The sequence below is a fragment of the Cydia pomonella genome, chromosome 5 (assembly GCF_033807575.1).
Source record: "Cydia pomonella isolate Wapato2018A chromosome 5, ilCydPomo1, whole genome shotgun sequence".
NCBI lineage: Eukaryota > Metazoa > Arthropoda > Insecta > Lepidoptera > Tortricidae > Cydia > Cydia pomonella.
The window spans coordinates 12632442-12653481 of NC_084707.1; the positions used below are offsets into that span (position 1 = coordinate 12632442).

At 37.0% G+C, this 21040-nt stretch overlaps 3 protein-coding genes across 4 annotated transcripts in view; 1 reads left to right on the top strand and 2 right to left on the bottom strand.

Moving 5' to 3' along the window:
• The window catches only part of LOC133518225 (collagen alpha-2(IV) chain-like), a 60468-nt gene that overhangs the window by 7267 nt on the left and 32161 nt on the right, over nucleotides 1-21040 (bottom strand). Inside the window, exons 2-10 of the mRNA XM_061851857.1 lie at nucleotides 17287-17478; nucleotides 17019-17063; nucleotides 16345-16725; nucleotides 6542-6796; nucleotides 5450-6233; nucleotides 4366-4626; nucleotides 4037-4262; nucleotides 3782-3897; nucleotides 2415-2836 (exon numbers count right to left, since the gene is read on the bottom strand). Of these exons, the coding sequence (XP_061707841.1) occupies nucleotides 2415-2836; nucleotides 3782-3897; nucleotides 4037-4262; nucleotides 4366-4626; nucleotides 5450-6233; nucleotides 6542-6796; nucleotides 16345-16725; nucleotides 17019-17063; nucleotides 17287-17478 (2682 nt within the window). The remainder of the gene's footprint in view (nucleotides 1-2414; nucleotides 2837-3781; nucleotides 3898-4036; nucleotides 4263-4365; nucleotides 4627-5449; nucleotides 6234-6541; nucleotides 6797-16344; nucleotides 16726-17018; nucleotides 17064-17286; nucleotides 17479-21040) is intronic.
• LOC133517746 (uncharacterized) lies at nucleotides 7449-10476 on the top strand. The gene is made up of 3 exons (XM_061851136.1): nucleotides 7449-8705; nucleotides 8810-8995; nucleotides 9237-10476. Exons 1-3 carry the CDS (start codon nucleotides 8066-8068, stop codon nucleotides 10433-10435), a joined length of 2025 nt encoding a protein of 674 aa, XP_061707120.1. The 5' UTR covers nucleotides 7449-8065; the 3' UTR covers nucleotides 10436-10476.
• LOC133517753 (uncharacterized) lies at nucleotides 10468-15570 on the bottom strand. 2 transcript variants are annotated; one of them, XM_061851150.1, is made up of 3 exons: nucleotides 15460-15570; nucleotides 13049-13410; nucleotides 10468-12390 (listed from the first exon to the last, which is right to left on the bottom strand). In XM_061851150.1, the coding sequence occupies exons 2-3, from the start codon at nucleotides 13391-13393 to the stop codon at nucleotides 11914-11916; spliced, it is 822 nt and encodes a 273-aa protein (XP_061707134.1). In that variant the 5' UTR covers nucleotides 13394-13410; nucleotides 15460-15570; the 3' UTR covers nucleotides 10468-11913. The 2 variants fall into 2 exon arrangements, with proteins under 2 accessions (XP_061707134.1, XP_061707132.1); XM_061851148.1 differs by lacking the exon at nucleotides 15460-15570 and adding an exon at nucleotides 14244-15282.

Here is a 21040-nt window from a genome sequence, read left to right on the forward strand (position 1 = left end):
TTTGGTGTTTTTTCTACATGTACTCAAATAAAATTAGCACCATGTTTACTGTTTTCTTGTCGTTTGTCTTGATCAATACCCACAATTTTAAACAATAATGTCATTAGTTTTAAGGAAAAAAAAAGACTTACAGTAGCGGAAAAAAATCTATCATATTGTGATTCTTCTGTAAAATATTTCAAATTAGATGAAACCAAGAACTGTATTTGTTGATAACCAGGGGTCGTACAAAAAGTGCGGATGACGTCAAACCACTTACAGGATGTTTTCAAATAGTATTTTTGATTTTCATAAACAATTATCACTTATCATTTATCAACCTCTTTATTAAACGATATCGCCACTTGAAATGAGTAAGTACGTTTTTGACTGACACATTGTCAATCAGATGAACAATAAATTGACTTCGTTATTGTTTAGCTATTGTATCTTCAGGATTATATTTAGCTAAAATTTATATTTACTAATGTATAAGAAAACGCTCTAAAATGTCATCTTTACTCGAATATTGTGGCAATCCCACAGACTTGTTCTAACTAATTTCAAATAATTATACCTTATGGTAACAAGTTTCGTGAAATTTATTTTATTCACTACATCACCCTACCACCTGTATTATTAATTCCATGGATTTATTTACGATTATTTTGTTACTTCATTAATACTACTTTGTTACTACATGTCACACGGAAGTTTAAATACAAACTCAAACATCACAGGTGTGCAAGATTACGTCATTTTTACGTCATCCGCACTTTTTGTCCGACCCCTGTTGATAACTAATCAAAAAAGGTTATATTGATTTATTCTCAACCAATTATACGCTAACAGGCCGGTACATATTTCGAAATTCAATTTGAATTCATTTTTCTGGAATTTAGCGTCCGTCACTAGTAGTATTTAAATCGATAAAAACGGAATATCGTGCTAATTCATAATCATATTTGTAAGAAATATCAGTTTCGTCATGGGGCGACCTCGTGGAAATAAAAACTTAACAGTAGCTATACAAGAAGCAATTATAAATGGCTATAGAAATGGCTTCACACAATCGACGCTGGCTAAGCAATTTCAAGTTCATCAGTCTACTATATCGAAGGTTTTGAAACGGGAAAAAGCTCACGGAGGTGTCAAAAGGCCCAACAGACCTGGTCGCTCACGCTGCACATCAAGTTTGGTAGACCGCAACATTTTGCGAATAGCAAGACACAATCCACGATTCACGGCGAGCGACATTATGCGGGAAATATCGTGTGGAAATTCAGTTTCTATGTCCTTACGTACTGTAAGAAATCGCCTGATGGATGGTGGACTTCGTGCTCGTCGTCCTGCAAAGAAACCACTGATTTCCAAGAAAAATCGAGCACTAGAAAAAAATATGCGAAAGAACATCTTTCTTGGACTGCGGAAATGTGGGAAAAGGTAATCTGGAGCGATGAATCCAAGTTTTTACTGTTCGGAACAGATGGAATTACCTATGTACGACGTGCCGACAATGCTCGTTATGACCCCAAGTATCAGCTCCCTACAGTCAAACACGGCGGCGGCTCCCTTATGGTGTTGGTCCTTTACACCGATTAAACGGCATTATGACGAAGGAAATTTATGAAGGAATATTACAAGATGTGTTTCTTCCCTGGGCACGCCAAAATTTTGGCAGAGCGTTTATGTTTCAGCAAGATAATGACCCGAAACATTCGTCTAATCTTGTTAAACAATGGTTCAAAAAACGTAGCGTGAGGGTTTTGGAATGGCCCAGCCAAAGTCCGGCTTGAATTCTATAGAAAACCTATGGAAGGAGCTAGGTCGTCGTGTGAGTGCAAGAAATGCAAAAAATGTCAACGAAAGATTTGAACAATTAAAGGAAGAGTGGGAACGCATTCCAAGTTCTTTCCTCGCGAAGTTGATTGCATCACTGCCCCGAAGATGCCAAGCTGTTCTTGATGCAAAGGGTTTCAGTACCAAGTACTAATCTAATATTTTGATTTTCAGTGCAGAATCTGTAATTTTTGTTGTTTTCTTTATTAATAAACCACTTTTACCTATATTTCGAGTATAAGTTATTTTATGCACTTTTTAATAAACTCGTACAAAACGAGTTTCTTATATGGTGTCATACAAATGTAGTATATGATTTTACTCTTCATCTAAAGGACTTTGACATGATAATCGTTTAGGCAGCCTTAGTCGTTCTCATAAAAAAAATACTTAAAAATACACAAATATGATAGATTATTTTCCACTACTATATTATATAACAAAATTACTCTCACAACTCGCATAAAAACCTATCGGAATAACTCCAGTAGACGCACCTTTATTTTAGCAGTGCATGTGCATGACACAATATATTATAACTTGAGTGCCATTAGTGCTCTCAAATATGACTAATTCTAATGATAGGTGGTACTTACTTGGGATCCCATTGGTCCTCTTGGACCTGGCTCTCCAGGTAATCCCTGTTCTCCTTTCGACCCCATTTGACCAGGACGACCAGGAATTCCCATATAACCGGGTTCTCCTTGGTCACCCACGATGCCTCGATTGCCGGGAAATCCTGGCTCCCCAGGTATGATTGGAAGACCCGCGTCACCGCGGAATCCTTTTAGTCCAGGGATTCCGGGGAAACCTGCATCTCCTTTCTGTCCGGGAAGCCCGGGTTCTCCGTAAAGGCCCCAGTCACCCTTTTCTCCTGCTATTCCTTTTATGCCCTTTTCACCGCGTTGGCTAATTCCATTAAAACCTTGATCGCCTTTTTCGCCAGGGTATCCGTCCAAACCTGTAGTCCCTCTTTCTCCTTTTCGCCCAGGTTCTCCTAAACACCAACATAGATATAAATATTATCATTTGCTACCACAATATAAGTCGAAGAAACGTGAACCTGTTAAACCACGTCGATCTACTTTTTAAATTTTACGGTGTCACTTTCAGTACGGATCAATCGAAGCGAAGGCTATTGTTAGAGGATTTTAAAAACTACCAATTTCTCTCCAATTTCAATACCAATTTACTGAAAGCTGTTCTGATGCTTATCGATGTATCGGCCCAAATTTCGCTCCTTTATATAAACCATGATATTTTCGGTTTTACCTTATGGGTGACTGGAAGAGAATGCCTAGCGGCATTAAGTCCGCCTGTTTTACTCTTTTTTATTTGCAATAGAGTTTAAATAAATCAATATTCGCTGAACATTATTAGCTTCAAAAGTTCTCTATCATTCAGGCTTTGTTTGAGAAGTACTGAACGAGACAATCTGTATTTTAGTCAAAAATAATGATATTTTAAATGAGAAGACTTGTTTAATTTAGTTTTTTACGTTAATGTTTTGTGCCCTTACACGGTGTCATGGACTGACTTGTATTTTATTGAATAACATCTTGATTTACTATGTACAGTCACGTGTAAAAATATGGGTGCACACAAATTGCTCAAAAATATGTCCCATAGGTCTTAAGTCGACGAATTACGAGCTATGGGACATATTTTTGAGTAATTTGTGTGCACCCATATTTTTACACTTGACTGTACATGACTTTACAATAAATAAATGATGTGATAAAATAACTTAAATATTAATTTCGCATGATTGGTTATTTATCAATTTTATCATATTCCTGCAGGTATATCTATTTAAAAAAAAACTATATTGTTCGCATATATGAATGTTGAGTTACAACGATACAAACTAAATGAAAGCTAGTACCTATAAAATGTCATTATCTACCTGTTTACCGAGAGTATACTTTCGTAACATAAATGTATGTCAGTTAAATGTTCATACCTTGAAATCCTGGTAGTCCTGTGAAACCTTTCTCCCCTTTGACATTAAATTCATTCCCAATGGCTTCTCCTGTTTCTCCGACAGGGCCGTCGTCACCTGGCAAACCGGGTAGACCTCTGAAACAGTCAAAGTAGACGTAGTACTCGTACATTAACTTTCCACCACAACAGATGACACAAAACAATCAAAATTTACTCTGTGCCGTAGTACATTAATAGAAAAGCTAAATAATCAAGGATACATAATATGAATTACTTGACGCCTGGTTCTCCTTTTTGTCCCTGAAGAAAATGAATGTAGTATGCGTTCGCATCCATGCCACGCCGCCCAGGCAAGCCGTCACTGCCATTCAGACCGTCTCGCCCACGCAGACCAGGCCATCCCATATCGCCAGATTGGCCCTTCATGCCTTGTGGTCCCGGGAGACCAGGGAAGCCGGGCATGCCTTGATCGCCAGGAATGCCAGGTTCGCCGATAAAGCCTACAACGTTTCAACTTACACTTTGAAGTTCTGAATGTAAACAACAATCATCAGAATTATCCGTTTGGTAAATAAGAGAATAGTAAGGTTTGCAGTATCGTACCTGTGTCGCCCGGGGGACCGGCGTCGGCAATAGTAAGAGCAAAAGATTCCCTTTGTAGTATACCGGGCGCACCAGCAAAACCTTTTCGTCCTCGGGAACCAGGCGGCCCGTCAGTTCCTTTGCTGCCCTTCAGTCCGGGCAATCCGTCTGTTCCTTTTTCGCCCATTGTTCCTCGGGGCCCGGGTAAACCTTCGGGGCCTCGTAAACCATCCGGCCCACGGTTGCCTGGCTCTCCTCGGGCTCCTCTAGGACCAGGTGCCCCTACAAACAAAATGATCATGCCAATAGAGATGATGACACATGTTGAAGAAAACATTTATGAGTCAGGAACAAAAATCTGTGTTCATCACATAAATAAATGCCCTTACCGGGATTCGAACTACGACTTCGACTGTCATTTCTGACTTTTGTATTGCTTTAATTTAATGCAATGGGTCCCATAAAGACATTTGATCCTCAAAACAAACCAAAATTAATAATAACCTTTTATCACTTAACGCTACTTGCATTTTATCTACACCTTGAAAGCCTAATTTTATTAAAAATTATGAAATAAGCCATGTTTGTGATTTGGTTCCCGCAAGCAGCTCCAACTATTTTAATCAATATTGGGTCTTAAATATTATGGCAGAAATAAATCTAGCTATAATAATATGGATTAAATTTTTAGTAACATTGGTTTTCGATTTTCGGCACGCAGATATTTATGATATCATTTATATCGGCGTATAATGTCTAAAATAAAATTTTGTTCTTCATTAATAGTTTTCGTCATAAATTATAATTTTGACACACCCACACTTTTATTGTTGACTGCAAGTACCTATTTTACTTCTCCAAACCAAAGTACTGGACTAAACACGAATCATTTTAGACCAAATCCGAGAGATATACTTATTCGTATTATTCAATATCACGCTTCAATCCGTTGAAATTCCTACAACTTTTACGAATTTTTGGTTCACGCGATTGCGGGCTGTGTTAATATTTGAGGCATTAATATTCAGATTAGACACACCAGTTTATTAAATGACTGTTGAATACATGACTAAACTTTTACGATTTCGCTATTAAATATCCTTACCTGACTGGCAAAATGGACAGTCATCACCACGTTGTCCTTTAGGTCCGTAATATCCTGGTATACCGGGATCACCAGGGTCACCCACTTCTCCGGGCCGGCCAGGCCTTCCGTCTTCTCCAGGTGGCCCGGCTCCGTAAACTCCTGTTCCAGGATAACCTGGTGGCCCTCTAAATCCAGTATCACCAATATCTCCTCGAAGGCCAGGCAATCCATCTAAACCCGGCACGCCAGCTTCACCGGGTTCACCCTTCACTGTATTGCCTGCGAAACCCTTAGGTCCGGCAGATCCTTGTCGGCCCGGGTTACCAGGTAAGCCTCGAGGTCCTTGCGCGCCAGGGAAGCCACTACTGCCGGTTTCACCTTTAGGCGATATTCCAGGGTTACCCTCGCGACCCGAGAATCCTGGAGGTCCCGGTGGTCCAGTTGGTCCCACTATACCAGGAGGCCCAGGTTCGCCGTCCAAACCAGGATATCCCATAAATCCGGTTTCACCCTTAGGACCCTGGGGACCCGGTGCACCCCTTTTTAATGGCTCGCTAAAAGATTCATCGAACACTCCTTTAGGTCCTTGGAATCCCTGTTCTCCCGGGACTCCCGGTCTTCCGTCTTCTCCTGGCTCTCCGGGTAGCCCGTCATTTCCATCTTGCCCTGCATATCCGGGAGCACCTTTGTCTCCTTTTGGACCGTCCGGGCCTGGTGCACCACGATGACCAGGTTTTCCTCTAGGCCCTTCTTCACCTTCTTCGCCTTTGTAGCCTTGCGGCCCGCGTGTACCATAAGGCCCCTGAGTATAAAAATTAACATCGTAAAGTCACACGTGTCTAACTCATCTGCAATATTACTCCGATCCTGATATATAACAATAGTATTATGAATTATGTTATGTAGTTTGTTTAGGTTATTTAAGTTTTCATTTTACAAGGAAAAACTCATAGTGCAAAACCCGGGCTTGATGCGAAAGAGCATTCTCTTAACCGGGTCAAACGTCGCCTTCGGGCAAAGCAGATAAATCGTGGGCGGTGCAAGTACAACTGTCACTTAATGCGGAGTTTCGGGAGTAATATTAATAGTAGTAAGAATAGATAGACTTACGTTTAGGCCTCTTGCTCCAGGTTCTCCCTGTCCACCTTTATCTCCTCTATCTCCACTTTCTCCTCTGTAGCCTTTAAATCCCTTGGATATGATGGTAACGTTATATCGCACTTCGTCTCTGCCCACGTATATAACGGTACCCTTTGATCCAGGCTCGCCATCGGGACCAACATCTCCTCTGTCACCTTTAGGTCCTACGGTGTCTTCGCCGGGTGCTCCCCAGCTACCTGGGTTTCCTCGAGGTCCCGGTGGACCCTAAATGTAGGTACTATATTTAGAAACTTGGTTATGTAAATGAAATCTACTGCTATTTAATTTTGAATCTGGACGAAAACGTAATATGGTTACGTCTTGAAATATACATAAGTAATCGTATTTTTTTTAACATTGAACATTTTTGCAGTATACCCAACAAGCAAAATAATCCTGGCATGTGATTTTATAGTCCTGTTTGGACTTATATGGCTACTATAATGGTTTCAGAATATGCCACCGCACTTATATCAGCATATATTAATCTTGTTTTTACTCAAGTACGCTTACTCTTACAATTTGGACTTATATCGGTATATAGGATCACAATTCATGGCTACTACTGGACTTAACCTCCTATAAGAGCATGTATTAAGATTAATTACTCTCAAGAGGAACTACTCCGACAACCCAGACTTATATGCGCATATAGGATATCGCTTTAAGCGCATTTTAATCTCCAGGCTCCTATATGAGCATATTCGAGGAAAATATGCACTGAGGAACAATCACTCTTTTTAGTCTTACTTATAGTCTCATATAAGCATTTTTTCTGTGACCAATATAAGTCAATTCAATTTAGACTACTAAAGAGCACTTAGGTTTAAAGTTTGTAATTCATATTAACATCAAATGGATTTTATTCCATAGAAAAGATATACTCGAATAAATCTAAAAAACCCTCGTCGGAAATCTTTAAAGGCTACTTTTGATCGAAATAACCTATATAAGCAAAAGCGAGCTTATGACGGTTTCACAAATCCGGAAAAACTTATATCACGACTCTGTAGGCAAAAACACACTTTATATGGGTTTATCATATGCCGATATAAGCCAAGGTCGATTTACAGAGGCATTCCACAGTAGCATTATAATCTAAAAAATCCAGAATAATCCTGGTTAGAACCCTAATAAGGCCAATTTTGCTTTAAATCACCAATATAAGAAAAAATGAGCTTTAAACGGTTTTACGAATCCAGAAAAGCTTATATCAGGACTCGTTAGGCAAAAATGCACTTAATAGGGGTTTGTCATATGCCGATATAAGCCTGGGTAGATTTAAATGGGTATTTCATAGTAGTGCTATCGTCTTAGAAACCTTAAATCAATCCTGGCTAGAACTCTTCAAATGCCACTTTTTCTGGAAACAACCGATATAGTCGAAAACACGATTTGAATGGTTTTCCAAATCTTACTGTAGGATTTGTGGCCAGCCATTATTGATCACTCATAATTCACGATTTGTTCTTTGTTGTTCTGAATGATATAAAAATGGATTTAGATCAGTGGAAGCGGTTTAAAAAGAGTGGTTCTTATAAACGAAAGGTTAAGAAAACCTACCAGGAAATGTTAACCGGAGTGAGCACTGACTTTTTAAATTTATCGGGTAAAGACTGCATCGCAAATTCAGGTGAGGGTTCCGGACAAAATAACTTTAGTAGTACTTCGGATGGAAGGGGTTCGGACTATGAAAGCAATAATGAAAAATCATCAAGCGATTATGAAAGCGATGAAAAGGAGGAAAATCTTTCTGATTACAACAAAAATTTCGAATTGCGTTATTCTATGAAAAACTGGGCTTTAAATTACAATATTTCTCATGCTGCTTTGAACTCTTTACTTCAAATTGTAAATATCAGATTAAACGACGTTTTACCTCGAGATGCGCGAACACTTCTAGGCACAAACAGAGAAAACCTACAAATTACCATTTCAGCCCCAGGACACTACTGGCACAATGGCCTGATCAAATGTTTGAAAAGAATTTTCGAAAATGTTTCGTGTCTACCAAATGAAATTTCTCTAAACATAAATATTGATGGACTACCAGTTTTCAATAGTTCGCGATACCAATTTTGGCCCATATTGTGTACCGTCTTCGAGATACCAAATTTGGCTCCGTTTGTTGTTGGTAAGTAACAAAACATCTTTATTAACTTAAAGTAGGTACTTAAAAAGTAGTAGTAGTGTTTTTCTTATGGTACTTACTTATACTTACCTATTTATTTTTAACAGGTATCTATGCCGGAGATGGAAAACCATCGGACCTAGACTCATTTTTGAAGCCTTTCGTGACAGAAATGAAGCAACTTGAAGAAGGATTAATACTTAACGCTGCTCATGACTCAAACGAAGAAAAAATTATCCACGTAAAACTGAGAGCTTTTATCTGTGATTCACCAGCTAGAGCAATGATAAAAGGTAGGATAATTTTTTTTAGTTTACAGACAATATTATTATATTGCTTCACCTCCCATCAAACTCTATGTACTAAAAGGATTTTAGAATTATCAGGCCAAGCTATCAGTAAAGGTATTTACACATTAATTCAGAAAAATCTTTAAGTACCGTCTTCTTTTTCGTACGAGTTACTTACTTCTGCTTACTAAGATGAACACCACAATATGAAGGTATTTAACCAATTTATACTATTTTTTTACAGGTGTTTCAAATTTCAACAGCAAACATGGCTGTCTAAAATGTACAGTCGTCGGAGAATATTCCCATAAATCGAATACTGTGACATTTATTGAGTGTCACAGTTCTAAAAGAAACAACGGTGACTTTCGTGCGAAGAAGTATGGACAACATCACAAGAAAGACTCACCGCTACTTAGCTTAAACATCGACATGATTGAAGATTTTCCAGTATCGGACTCGCTGCACTTGATAGATCTTGGGTTGATGAAGAGGCTTCTGATAGGTTGGAGGGATGGAAATTTCGGGAAATATTTAACAAAATGGAATGCGCAAAATATTGAGAAGGTTAACAGCTTTTTAAAAAGTTGTATTATGCCTAAAGAGATACACCGGTCAGTAAGAACCGTCGATGTTTTAGCTCACTGGAAAGGGTCTGAGTACCGTTGTTTTTTTTACTATCTCAGTTTTATAATACTTCAAGAAGTCCAAAGAGCGGAACCTTATAATCATTTCATGCATTTATTTTGTGCAATCACTATTTGCTCCAATGATAGTTATTTCCATTTACTTCGTATCGCTGAGGAAATGTTAAAACACTTTGTTGAACAATTCAAAACCATTTATGGGAAAGACTATATAACAAGCAACATACATAATCTCTTACATTTGGTTGATGAAGTAAAAAAATTTGGGATTCTCCAAAATTTCAATGCATATTGCTTTGAAAATAAACTTTACTCCATAAAAAAAATGGTAAGGCAAGGAAATAAAGCACTTCAACAAGTCGCAAACAGAATTAATGAAATGTCGTTAATGGATATAGAAAAGCTAAATGAAAACAAGAAATATCCGGCACTAAAGAAAGGAAAATGCAGAAAATCTGGCTTAATATTAGAATTAGGGACGTTTATATTGTCAGCAAAGAAACAAGATAAATGGTTTCTAACTAAATCAAACCACGTGGTGGAGTTTGTATCGGTTAATTTTAAAAATAATGGGAATCAAGAGCAGGAAATAGAAATACATGGCTATCATATAATAAACACCCAAAATGCCTTTGAAGAACCCTTAAGCTCATCGTTTTTCAACATTTGTAAATGTGATTGCAGAGAAATGATTAAAATAAAAACTGTGTATAAAGTTGCAGACATAAAGTGTAAGTTTGTAAGTGTGTTATTCAATAATTTTATATATTTAGTGCCATTACTTCATACTCTGTAGTTTATGGTTTTAATAAATAAGACAAATTTACAAAAATTTAACAGGTATTTTTATTTATCATTCAATCAACAACTTATCAAAGTTTAGTACAATAACATTCAAAAAACGGGAGTAACTAATTTGTACTTTAAATTACATTAACAGAATAGTTACTTTAATCAGTCTGGGTTTATGAGGTATTTATTATCTTTATCTAACACTAAAAGTAAAAACTTTATATAAAACTATTGTTAGAGACATAATAAACTCTTTAGCTACATACTATTTAACCAATCTTTAAATTCACATGCATCTTCACTCGGAATAATACTTAAAAAATACATAAACATTTTTATGTAGGTAATATTAAGGTCAAAAAAATTGCGGCACAATAACATACTTAACTTATTCAGGTATTTGTAGCCTAAAGCCTATGATACACAGGAGCGGGAATGCAGGATAGTTACGATGTAGGTCCGTTCCGGGGCGAGACATAGACAGTTACCACACGGACTGTGTGTGAGTCCGGAGCGGTCCCCATTCCTGATCCAGTGTAGCATGAGCCTTACTCTAAAAACAAATCAACTTATATACTTACCTATAGTAGGTAGGTACCTAGATTTAAAACTTGTTGTCAAATAAACCACAACGTAGATAATCAATACTCGTGCGTACTTGAAAAAACGAATAATAATTTCAACATAATTTCTTCTTCTTCAAGAACATAATTTTTAGGGCTTCGTAAGAGCCAAAAATTCAAATAAAAAAATAAACACTAGATAAATAAAAAAGGACTACAAAGATATGTTATCCAAACAGCAAATAAAATTATTGCATGAACTTTCAGTAGCTGTTGACATTAAATTTCTGAAGTTTCTAGAGTGTAGTAGAAATTTTTATGTAGAATACCTAACTGTTTTTTCTTTTTTAACTGGAGAACTATTTCAGTTTCATAGGTACAGCAACTCTAGAAAGTTAACACATTTTTTTGTTACTTAAGTAATTAATTTTCCGGCAGCACAGCAGCAGCACTGGGCAGGTTTATCACCTCTACATTCTCAAGTTGATTTTGTTCTGAGGATTCAGGTATTGCTGGAACTGGCTGATCTAGCAAAGGTTCGGGTGGAGGACGAACATTATCTTCTTGAGCTGGCTGTTCTATAGCGCACACAGAAGATGTTGTAGCAGTATCATTTTTAGTTTTTTTCCCCTTAGTACGTTGTCTTGCTGAAGATGCTCTCTTATTGCTCTCACAGCGCTGGTGAGCATTTTTGAGTATAATTTTGAAAAATTTTTCGCAATCTGCTTTGCTGAATGTTTCGTCTGATTCCTTCACAATATCATGGAAAAAATTAATTGTTCTTTCTCGGGCTTTGAAACAAATCTTTACCGGGTCTTTCTTTGATGAACCAGTCCATGTACAACTTTTCAAAAACTCTCTGTGAAATAAATGATCAATGAGGTAGTATGCATTTGAAGTACCCTTTCCAGATCCTCTGCTACATAACCCACGTAATTTTTTTTTTATGATCTTCTTTAAATACTGCATCTAACAGGTTTCTTTCAAAGTCATCAAAATCATTTGAAGTTTTTATGGTATTTATACCATCATCCCGATCCTGAGCTGGTAGCTTAGAAGACAGCTTTATGTATTCCTCGAATTGGGTCTGAAATTCTGAATGTTTTAAAAGTAATTTGTTTTGAAGTTCAAACAAAGCATTTTGATTAGTAAGAATTGTTTTGAGATCATGTTTAAGAGCCTGTATATCCTCTTGAATTTGCTGTAGTGGTACATCTTGATTTAATATCAAAATGTTTTGACTTTGGTTGTCTGTGTTTTCACAGCCTAGGTCAATTGTTTCTGGTAAAGAGTTTGGTTCCAGAGTTTGAACAATATTAACGGCAGCATCATAGTTTTCACCCGGTGGTATGTTTTCCTTTTCTAGCATAGCAGCAGCAATATTTTCTTGATCATTCTGTAAAAGTTAACTCTTTATTAAAAATTTCAGAAACCCAAGATACAACTCAGGTGCACGTCATCACAAATACGCATATTCCTTTCATTGTGTCCATTACAACAAACACATTATAAGGTTTAATTTGATGAAAAGTTATGTTGACAAATCAAAAATACTCAATTTAAATCGGCTTTTTTCGTCGTAAGATAAAATTGTAATTACCTAGTACGATATTTTACAATAACCGATTTCTAATGATATATGCACAGAATATAAATTTTGTTGTATTGAAGAATATGTTATTATTATTATGCGATGACCGGCTTGTATATATACCTACTTCTATAACAATATGTAAGTAAATAAACATACTATTTATAAGACTTTAAAAAAAATAGGCTGCACCACTAAAAACTACAATATTTTGTGCATTACTCTCGCATAAGTAGTACCTATCTAAAATAACTTTAAAAAGTTGGTAAAAATCATCTATTGGAGCAAATAAAAGAAACAGCTGATCCATAGTAATTTTCAATAGGTACCTACAGGATCAATGAATATGGAACAACTAATTTTTATTAAGCTGGAAAGTTGCTTCCTTTGTGTGCGGGCGAACCTGTGATACGGAATCTAATATCTAAACAAACTGTAAATAATTTTCTTCCATTAAACTTACCTCTACCAACTCCTGCGCCATTTTATTAAAAGAATGAGCCAACGGTTCTCTTTGGGTGGTTACAGATAGCGAATTGTTCCGATACTCATTCTCCGTCTCGGTATCGGACCTATCACTCATTGCATCTATTTGATTTTCTGCGTCTTTAAATGTTGGTAAATGGCTTCTTTTCAAAATACAATTAAAAGTTCTCCAAGTAGGATCTGGATAACAATTCTCGCGCCTTCTAAGTTTTTCCGCGTTAGTTTTGGGCCAGAACAAAGTACCATTTTTTTCCCACTGCTCTGGGACAGTCGTCAATCGCAGACAGCCTCGTTCCATAGTTTGAATCACTTTGAATGGCATCGTGTTTGTTCATAAACCTGCAAGTAGGTTAAGATAGTGTTAGTCTAGTCTAGTAGGTACGCTTTGACTTAAGATTATTCAAAATTACTCAAACATACGATACAAATATTCTACTACTAAACTCTCAGCCTAAAATCTATATATGTATACCTTGAAACTTTCACATTGAAAAACTAATAATATAATTCAACTAAGCGCGAGATAACGTTATCCGTGTACAACTAATTCATTCGAACTGTTCGCTCGCTTGTGCTATCGCGCGAGTCCAGTCGGGGCCTGAAGAGACGCGCGGGGGAGCGCCGGACACGGAGTAGGTACGACGGGAGCGAAGTGCCGAAACGCTGACGCCGCCGCTTATATATGAGTAACTAGAGGCCACCTGCGACTTCGTCTGCGTAGAAACAGATCCCGCGGGAATTACGGGATAAAAAGTAGCTACCTACATACCAAATTTCATTGTAATCGGTTCAGTTCAGTAGCTTTTGCGTGAAAGAGTAACAAACATCTATACATGCATACTCACAAAGTATGACAATGTTAATATTAGTATAACATAATTATTCTTAGTTAGATTAGTAAACAAAAATACACAGTTCTACTGAATTTCTTTGAAAGTAAATGAACTTGCGCGTGTGGTGTTGGTATAACGCTTTGAGTCAAACAAATAATTTCTCATTCATTCAAGTTGTAAATCTAAGTCCCTTTATATCCGATACCTACCTAATAATAAAGTTTTATTATACCTAAGTAAATAAATAAAATTTAGTAAACATATGCCAGGGTACTTATTCAATAAATTACGTTACATAGTCGTATGCGTGTATATTAGGTAAGACCTCATTTTACTCACATGAAACTATGTTAATAAATATTGTGTGGTGCTAGGTACTTAAGTAGTAAGTAGGTATGTATTTAGTTACATACTAGTACTAGCTACAAATTTCACACTCGTCTCTTGGAAAGTGATCATAAACTGCGTAGTTACAATTCTCACACCAAAACCAATCTTGATATAGCAATGATCTGATGTCTTCGTAAATCTTAATAAAATGTAAATCTCTATTGTTAAGTGACACAATGGTGTGACACCCGGGACATGTTTCTGATAGTAAGAAATGTGTAATACTCCAAGGCCATTGCAAGTCCCTTAGACTTCGGAAATCATTTTTTGTTAAAAATCGATCTATATCCAGGAACATCACCATACTATTATTTGGAATGCTGGAATTCTGCTTTGCTTGGAATTCTGGTAACCTGAATAAAAAAATTAAATTACTTACACACTATTCGTCCAACAAAATCATTTTCAAACTAATGCTTAACTTATTAATACAGTACCCACAGTAAACTGATATGATTTTTCTTTGAAAACTTTCCTAATCTAATCTTTAATCTAAATATTATTGTAAGTACCCGTTTGTTGATAATAATTTTCTAATTTTTGTACAGTTGGCCAAGGCGTTAGCTGAGCAACCTAAACCGCTTGTTTCTCTAAAAACGCGCGGTTAAGGCGGGTCAGCTAACGCCTTGGTCCGCTGTACCCGTAAAACTGAACAACTTTGCTTAATAGTATAAGGTAAATTGGACCGCCTATTCATAATTTTTAGCCATGAAAATATCCTCACTACATCCTCACTACCTACTAAATATTTATCATAACAGAATCTACGATTTTCAGTCCCCTGATACGACAGTATGTAGGTAAGAATTGCAGAACCCTAATTGTGGAACCCTAATTGGTAACAACATGGCGAATTTGTTTTGGTTTTGACACTTACCATTGTAGAACTAAATTAACTTTTATCAGTTCTATAGCATACTTGGATAATGTCACCCAAAAATGGCGACGTTTCCTAACATTTTGTTGATAAATAAATGAATACACAAAGTGTTAATAAGCCATTTTAAAATGGCGCTTTAAAATTTCAATCGAAACCAAGATAAGGTTCACAGAAAATTCACATTCCCCAGCAAACAGTCATCACAAATACTAAGAACAATAGGATATATTTTTCTACTATGGTTGACAATATTTTCTAGTTATCATATTAATAAATACCACTTACCTTTGCACAAACTATTTAATATTTTTCTACACTGCACAAAACCACACATCACAGTTTGACATTTCACTGAAACACTAGCTGCGTACTTAGTAGAGGCCTAGCTAGGCCCGAGTTAATCTCACTTTTTACTATAGTGCATTTATATTGGCATTCCCAGGTAATAGTACACTTGCGTAATCCCGATATACGAGCCATATAATCAAAAGTGGGATGGCTGGGGCCTGATATAATCGCGCTGTAAGCAAAGATAGACTTATAAAATGGGCCCTTTTCCGGGTTTATATGCAGATATAAGTCTCATATAATCCTCAAGAAATCATGGTTCTAGGATAGTTGAAGAACCACTTTTTGCTGGTTGGGTAGATATAGCTATTTAATTAGGTAGGCTTTGGTTTCATTGCACCTAAATATCATAATGATATTGTCCTTATAAGCCCTAAATTTCAAAACAACTTAATCGTTAAAATGGCCGAATGTCATCTTCTTCCTCATTTCCTCATGACTGAGGGTCGCGACCACATGAGATCGTTATTTTGTGCACCAAGGCTCTCCATTCTGCACGATTTTCCTCCTTTCTAATACCATAATGCCTTTTATTAATATCGTCCAAGTTTCAAAATGTCAAAAAGTATGTTTCATCAAATGCCGAATTTCCGATGGACTTCTTTTTAAAAATATATTAAGTTTAATTATGTCTTAAGTGCATTTTTATAACCTTTGACGTGTTTACAATATCTTTTAAACAATCTGCCGGAGCTAAAGACGGATAATATTGGATAAAATAGCACTCATGAATGTATATATTTCGTCATTTAGGTATTATTAAATCACGTCAATTTGAAGTTTAGGCATTTTGGGAATGTGGTATTTTGAGAAAAGTTAGATATTCTGATATTCAGGCAGTTTGGAACTAGGAATTTGGTAAATGGGTAGTATGAAATTAAGATTAAATGAAACCAATGCGGTAAAAGATGTCGGTACCTCTTCGCCATCTTCACCGGGTAAGCCAGGTTCACCAGCATAGCCTCTAGGTCCTTGTAACCCGAATGAACCAGGAAATCCTTTCTCGCCCCTGTCTCCTTTCGTGCCTCTCGAGTTGGCTCCTCCGTCGCCTGCCATACCTCGCGGGCCTTTTTCTCCTGGCAGCCCAGGTTGACCTCTCTCTCCAGGAAATCCAATAGGGCCCGGTGGCCCTGGAGTACCGTCAAAACCACTGCAACCATCCAAACCCGGGAGGCCTTGAACACCAATCGGTCCTTGCGATCCCTAATCGAAAATAAATGCGAAATATTAATATTGAATTTTAAAAACCACTTTGATAGATTTTGTTTTGTTAAACTGTTAGTTATGTACGGCCCGCATTTAGATACCTAGGGCCCCTAGGCACTTGGTATGGCACTTAGAATTTAGGGCCCTCCTACTCCATCTCAAAACCATTGCTAGATGGTCGGGGCCCCTAGGCCCGAGCTTTGTGTGCCTTGGCAGAAATCCGGTTATAGATTGCTTCTTTATTCATCATTTCGGTAAGTAGGCTCTAACCAATCTAACAATTTACTTACATCATTTCCAGGGAACCCCATTCGTCCGTATGGTCCATCTGAACCCTGAAATAAAAATAAACAATAATATAATATTGGTTCTTGCTGTGGTAGAATCAGTGAGCTGTGATGTACCCTAGTCACAAAATAAATTACCTAATATTATAACACCTTATTTGAAAAACTACTTTCGTTTAAAAAAATTGAAGTTACTCGTAGCTGAGGTATTCGTAGGTGACAATTTTATTTTAATTTATAATTGTGTCGATGTCAAAGTGTTAATACGAACCCGCTCTCCTTTGTCTCCTATATCTCCGGGTTCTCCTCTGTCGCCAATTTCTCCAGGGGGCCCTTGGCGGCCCTCGGGGCCGTCCTCACCGTAGTTTCCCTGGGATCCCGGAGGGCCCGGCGGGCCCGGGTCTCCTAGTTCCCCTTTGATCCCGGAGCAGTCGATAGGGCAAGCTGTCTGATTGCATACTGCCTGAAAAGTAAACAAAAAAGTACAAATAGTTTAATATTTCCAATCAGATGAAACAAGATAAAAGTGTAACATTTTAAATTAGTTCCAACAATTGTTTGGCGTGAGGTTTGGCTTTAGTCAATTAAAGCGTCTTATATCATTTAAAGTTGCTACGTAATTACTTACGTAATTTAGTTAGCTTGGTTTTGAGTTCAATTGCTTTACCATTCTAAATGCGTTGGCTTGTGATGGATTTTACAGCAAGGACACTGAATGATGTCATGAATAAGCTAGTTTTGTCATTTTAACATGAATAAATCATTTGAATTTACCAGCCTGTTAAGCCTGGTCGGTATTTAAGACAGTTGTCGTCTCCTAGTAACCGTAGTACAATATTTCGATCTTTAAAAGACTGACCCTACACATATATTAGGTATCGAAGCCATATACGGCCCGCCTTATTTATTTATAGATACATAAAGATAACAACACACATTTTAAGGTGATGTAGGTTCAGTGAGCGCAATTTTAGGTAACAATACGGTTGCCAAAAATTAGCAACCTTGAGGATTTTCTCTAGGAACTTCAGCAATTCGAATCCTGTTTTTATGACTTTCGCTCGAAAGAATAAATCATGAGCATACGATTGAACTGCACTTTAAACATATGTAACAATTTATGCACAAAAGCTAAAAATATGAAAATTGCTTCTAAAAATGCGCATTTTTAGTTTTGAGAGAACTCAGAGATTTTTTTATTTTTTTTATTTTAAAACTTAAACCAAATGAAAATTCACATGATATCCGCGGTCCCAAGCTCGCACATCCATTTCCCTCACGCTTACGATCAGTGAGAGCGAGAGAAGAACACGAACCTATGGGGCCTTAAGAGAACAACAACAAAATGTAATTTTCCTACTCCTCTACTGTTATCTGTCATTTATGCATTCATTAACACGAATATAAGAACATACATAAAAGATTTCAAGAAAAGTCTATATTGTCTATTCCTCATAAAAGCTCTTGTGCTTTTATAAGCTATAATGTTACTGCGATTAATGGCTACCAACCTAACAAAACCAAAACGAATACAGTTTTAAACTAAGTGCATTGATGCCAACTTACAAAATATTCATTTGGTTGCATAGTAAAAATAATTACTTCATAAGTCAGAAACACGCATGTGACACCCGTAATATAGCAACACCCATAGACTACGAAGACCGCTTAGCGTTGCTTGTTAGTCTCCGTAGGCTACGGTGGCCAAAATTGAGAAAAAACTTTCCAAAAAATTAATTTAGCAAGTAGCAAGTACCAGGGCCTCATGAGTTACGAGGAGGTGTCGCCGACCGGCCGGCCGCGGCCCGAGGCGGGCCGGGCGCGTAACAAGGTATGCTCGCGCGTCTTGGCTATATACTTTTGCTGTAATTTTTTTACCTAAATTAAGATTTATTTTTGTTGACTCGTAGGAAAAATATTGTATGCAACGTTGTATAAGTAGGTCAAAAAATTCTCGTGGCGTATTCCTTTACAATGTTCGCCTACGCCTTCGGCTCCGGCTCACATTGTAACTCACGCCACTCGCCTTTTTTGACCCTTCTTATACAACTGTTGCATAAAATACTATAATGAGTTATTAAATCATCGTTGTATTCATAGTTAGCTTTGCGTTAGAAAACAATTTGAATATTAACTGTAACCGTTTTTAGGGTACAGATACCCAAAGGGTAAAAACGGGACCCTATTACTAAAACTCCACTGTCCGTCTGTCTATCTGTCTATAACCAGGCTGTATCTCATGAATCGTGATAGCTGTAACACAGTTGAAATTTTCATTGCGGTGTGGGACAATCTAGGATAGGATCTGCGAGCAGACTTAAACTACTCCACATTCTACAAGTTAACTATTACACGATCGTGTGCGATCTTAGCGAGTATCATTATTTTTAACCGACTTCAAGATTTCAAAAGAGGAGGTTATCAATTCGGTTGTATGTTTTTTTTTTAAATGTTTGTTACTCCATAACTCCGTAATTTCTGAACCGATTTTTTTTGAAAATTATTTTTTTGAGTGGTCCCGTTTTTATCAAAACTTAGTTCTGACGATGGGATCCATGAGGAATCGAGGGAACTCTTCAAATGTGAAAGGCATACATATAGTGATTTTTGTATTTTCTGTAACAAATAAAGTATTTACATTTGTAGAAGTGACATTTGATGAAGTGGAACTGCTGATGATGAACAGAACGGATCTCTTCAATGATGCATAGTTCACGTTTGGCAATTTGTTCTCTTTGCCAAGCAGTTAGATTTTCAAGGCACATTTTTATATTTCTATCCTATTTAGTTTTTTTTTAATTATGTGGTGCTTTATTTCATGCATGGTGTGAAATAATTTATCTTAAATAGAGTCGAATACCCTATTGCGGGTATCTTACCAGTCAACCATAGGGCAAATCTGAAATCCTCTGGAGTTGCAGGCGTACATAGGCCACGGATACTGCTTACCATCAGGCGGGCCGTATGCTTGTTTGCCACCGACGTAGTATATGTGTCAAGGTGGGTGCAGTGGCAAAAAAAAAACATGTTACTTCCTTTTCTACATAATTAGGCGTAGGACGCTGTCTTTTTAATTTCCAGAGATGTGAAAAATAGTTTATAAAAAGTATTTAAATACAAAATACAAATACTTCCTTGATATACTATTTCAAATGCAAAATACAAAATAGTTTTCAAATTTGTATTTAAAATACTAAATACAAAATAGGTATTTTCAAAATGCTTTTTTAAAATACAAATACTTTGCGATAAAAGGTACTCTTAAATAGTGAATACCTAGTCTGAATTAAAAAGTTAGTATTGCTCGGAATTTACAAGTTCGAAAGGCTTTCTTTATTCTTTAAAAATGGTGTGTATATCAGTCCAAATTTTCTGTCTCCTCATGTTTACCGGTTGAATGGACTTTTAAGTGATGGTTTTTAATGGTCAATTATTAAAAGCATTAATTTAGAGCCCTCTCGCGCATGAGAGGAGGCCTGTGCCCAGCAGTGGGACGTATATAGGCTGAATTATTATTATTATAATTTAGATTTGTAATGTTTTACAGCTATATACCTCTCGTTGGTTGGTGAAAACGTCTCGTTTGTGTTTCACCAGGTCAGAAAAGTTTGTTTACCTCTCGTGCCTTGAAACCCTTGCAACGCTTAAGATTCCACATTTTTAATCTCTCGCTACGCTTGTGGTTATTTACGGCGTTACTAAACAGATTCACCAGTTCCATGTAAAAATAATAAATAAATATTATAGGACATAATACTATGTCGGTGGCAAACAAGCATACGGCCTGCCTGATGGTAAGCAGTCTCCGTAGCCTATGTACACCTGCAACTCCAGAGGAGTTACATGCGCGTTGCCGACCCTAACCCCACCCCCCTCGAACAAATTACACAAATTGACTAAGTACCACAGTAATAAGCTCATTAACGATTGTGTTGTGGGTACTAGACAATGATATATATAAATATTTATAAATAATTAAATACATTTACATAAGGTCGATATTTAAACGATAGATACAATAACAG

Excerpts from the sequence above, each read along its gene's own strand:
- LOC133517746 (XM_061851136.1), top strand. The coding sequence starts at position 8,066 with ATGGATTTAGATCAGTGGAAGCGGTTTAAAAAGAGTGGTTCTTATAAA. Across the intron at positions 8,706-8,809 it reads TTTGGCTCCGTTTGTTGTTG|GTATCTATGCCGGAGATGGA; the intron begins GTAAGTAACAAA and ends TATTTTTAACAG. Across the intron at positions 8,996-9,236 it reads AGCTAGAGCAATGATAAAAG|GTGTTTCAAATTTCAACAGC; the intron begins GTAGGATAATTT and ends ATTTTTTTACAG.
- LOC133517753 (XM_061851150.1), bottom strand. The coding sequence starts at position 13,393 with ATGCCATTCAAAGTGATTCAAACTATGGAACGAGGCTGTCTGCGATTG. Across the intron at positions 12,391-13,048 it reads TGGCGCAGGAGTTGGTAGAG|AATGATCAAGAAAATATTGC; the intron begins GTAAGTTTAATG and ends TAACTTTTACAG.